General features: G+C 37.4%; 1 protein-coding gene across 1 annotated transcript in view; it reads right to left on the reverse strand.

Annotated features, from left to right (window-relative positions):
* Positions 1-204: 204 nt before the first annotated feature.
* Positions 205-1,245, reverse strand: part of LOC109341601 — a 3,090-nt gene continuing 2,049 nt past the window's right edge. The window contains exon 3 of the mRNA XM_019579542.1: positions 205-1,047. Within this exon, the coding sequence (XP_019435087.1) occupies positions 205-1,047 (843 nt within the window). The remainder of the gene's footprint in view (positions 1,048-1,245) is intronic.

A 1,245-nucleotide genomic window follows, 5' to 3' on the forward strand; every position in this document is an offset into this window, starting at 1 on the left:
CAACATTTTCTTTTACTCTGAACACCCATTTGCAACCAATAGCACATTTATTAGGAGGAAGAGAGACCAAAGACCATGTTCCTAACTTGATTAGAGCATTATATTCTTTCTGCATTGCCTTTTTCCAAACTAGATCACTAAGAGCTTCTTTTACAGTTGTAGGTTCAGTTTGAACTAAGAGAGCTCTGAGAAATTCTCTAGGAACTATGGATTATCAATTCCTGACTTGGACCTTGTGACCATATGGTGAGTTGGTACTAAAGCAGTGTTGTTATGTGTGTTGGTATGGTCAGTAGACTCTGGACTAGATGACTCAAGGAGACTTTGAGATGGGAGGGACAATTGACTGAAAGGAGACATTATTTGTGTGTTTGTAGAGTAAGTGGGGACATGAGTATGCAAAGAATTGGACAGAACAGGGGATGGTGACACATCTTGAGTAGAGGACAAAGGAGAAACATGGGGAGAGGTAACTCTAGGGATAAACTCATGAGTAATAGATGTGGTTGATTCAGTAAATTCCTTTTTGGAACTGTTTGGTATGTTTGAGTCAGAAGCATAGGGAAAAATATTTTCATTGAAGACAACATCCTTTGAAATATAAAGTCTACCCTCTTTTGACAAACACTTGTAACCCTTGTGCATAGAGGAATATCCCAGGAATGTGCATTGAGATGACCTTAACTGTAATTTGTGGTTGTTGTAGGGTCTTAACAAGGGAAAACATGCACAACCAAAAACCTTTAGAAATGTGTAATCAGGTTTTGTATTGTACAGGAGAAAATAGGGGGATGTATTTTTGAGAGAAGGAGTGGGTAATCTATTTATAAGATATACAGCAGTGGTAAAGGCATACTCCCAGAAGGTTAGAGGTAGATTAGCATGAGTTAATAAAGCTAACCCTGTTTCCACAATATGTCTATGTTTTCTTTCAACAGTCCCTTGTTGATGGTGAGTATGAGGACAAGATACTCTATGATTAATGCCCAAAGAGGTGAGATATTTGGTAAAGGTTCTGAATTCCCCACCCCAATCACTCTGAACAGCCTTAACAATTTTATTAAATTGAGTATTAACCAATTTAAGAAAATGCTGAAAGACATGAAGAGTAGTTGATTTTTGTTTGAGTAAGTATATCCAAGTATGTCTAGTATGAGCATCTACTATGGAGAAATAGTATCTAAAACCTGAATCAGAACACATAGGAGAGGGACCCCATAGATCAACATACAAAAGGTCAAAAGA

Source organism: Lupinus angustifolius, unplaced genomic scaffold (genome assembly GCF_001865875.1).
Source record: "Lupinus angustifolius cultivar Tanjil unplaced genomic scaffold, LupAngTanjil_v1.0 Scaffold_519, whole genome shotgun sequence".
NCBI lineage: Eukaryota > Viridiplantae > Streptophyta > Magnoliopsida > Fabales > Fabaceae > Lupinus > Lupinus angustifolius.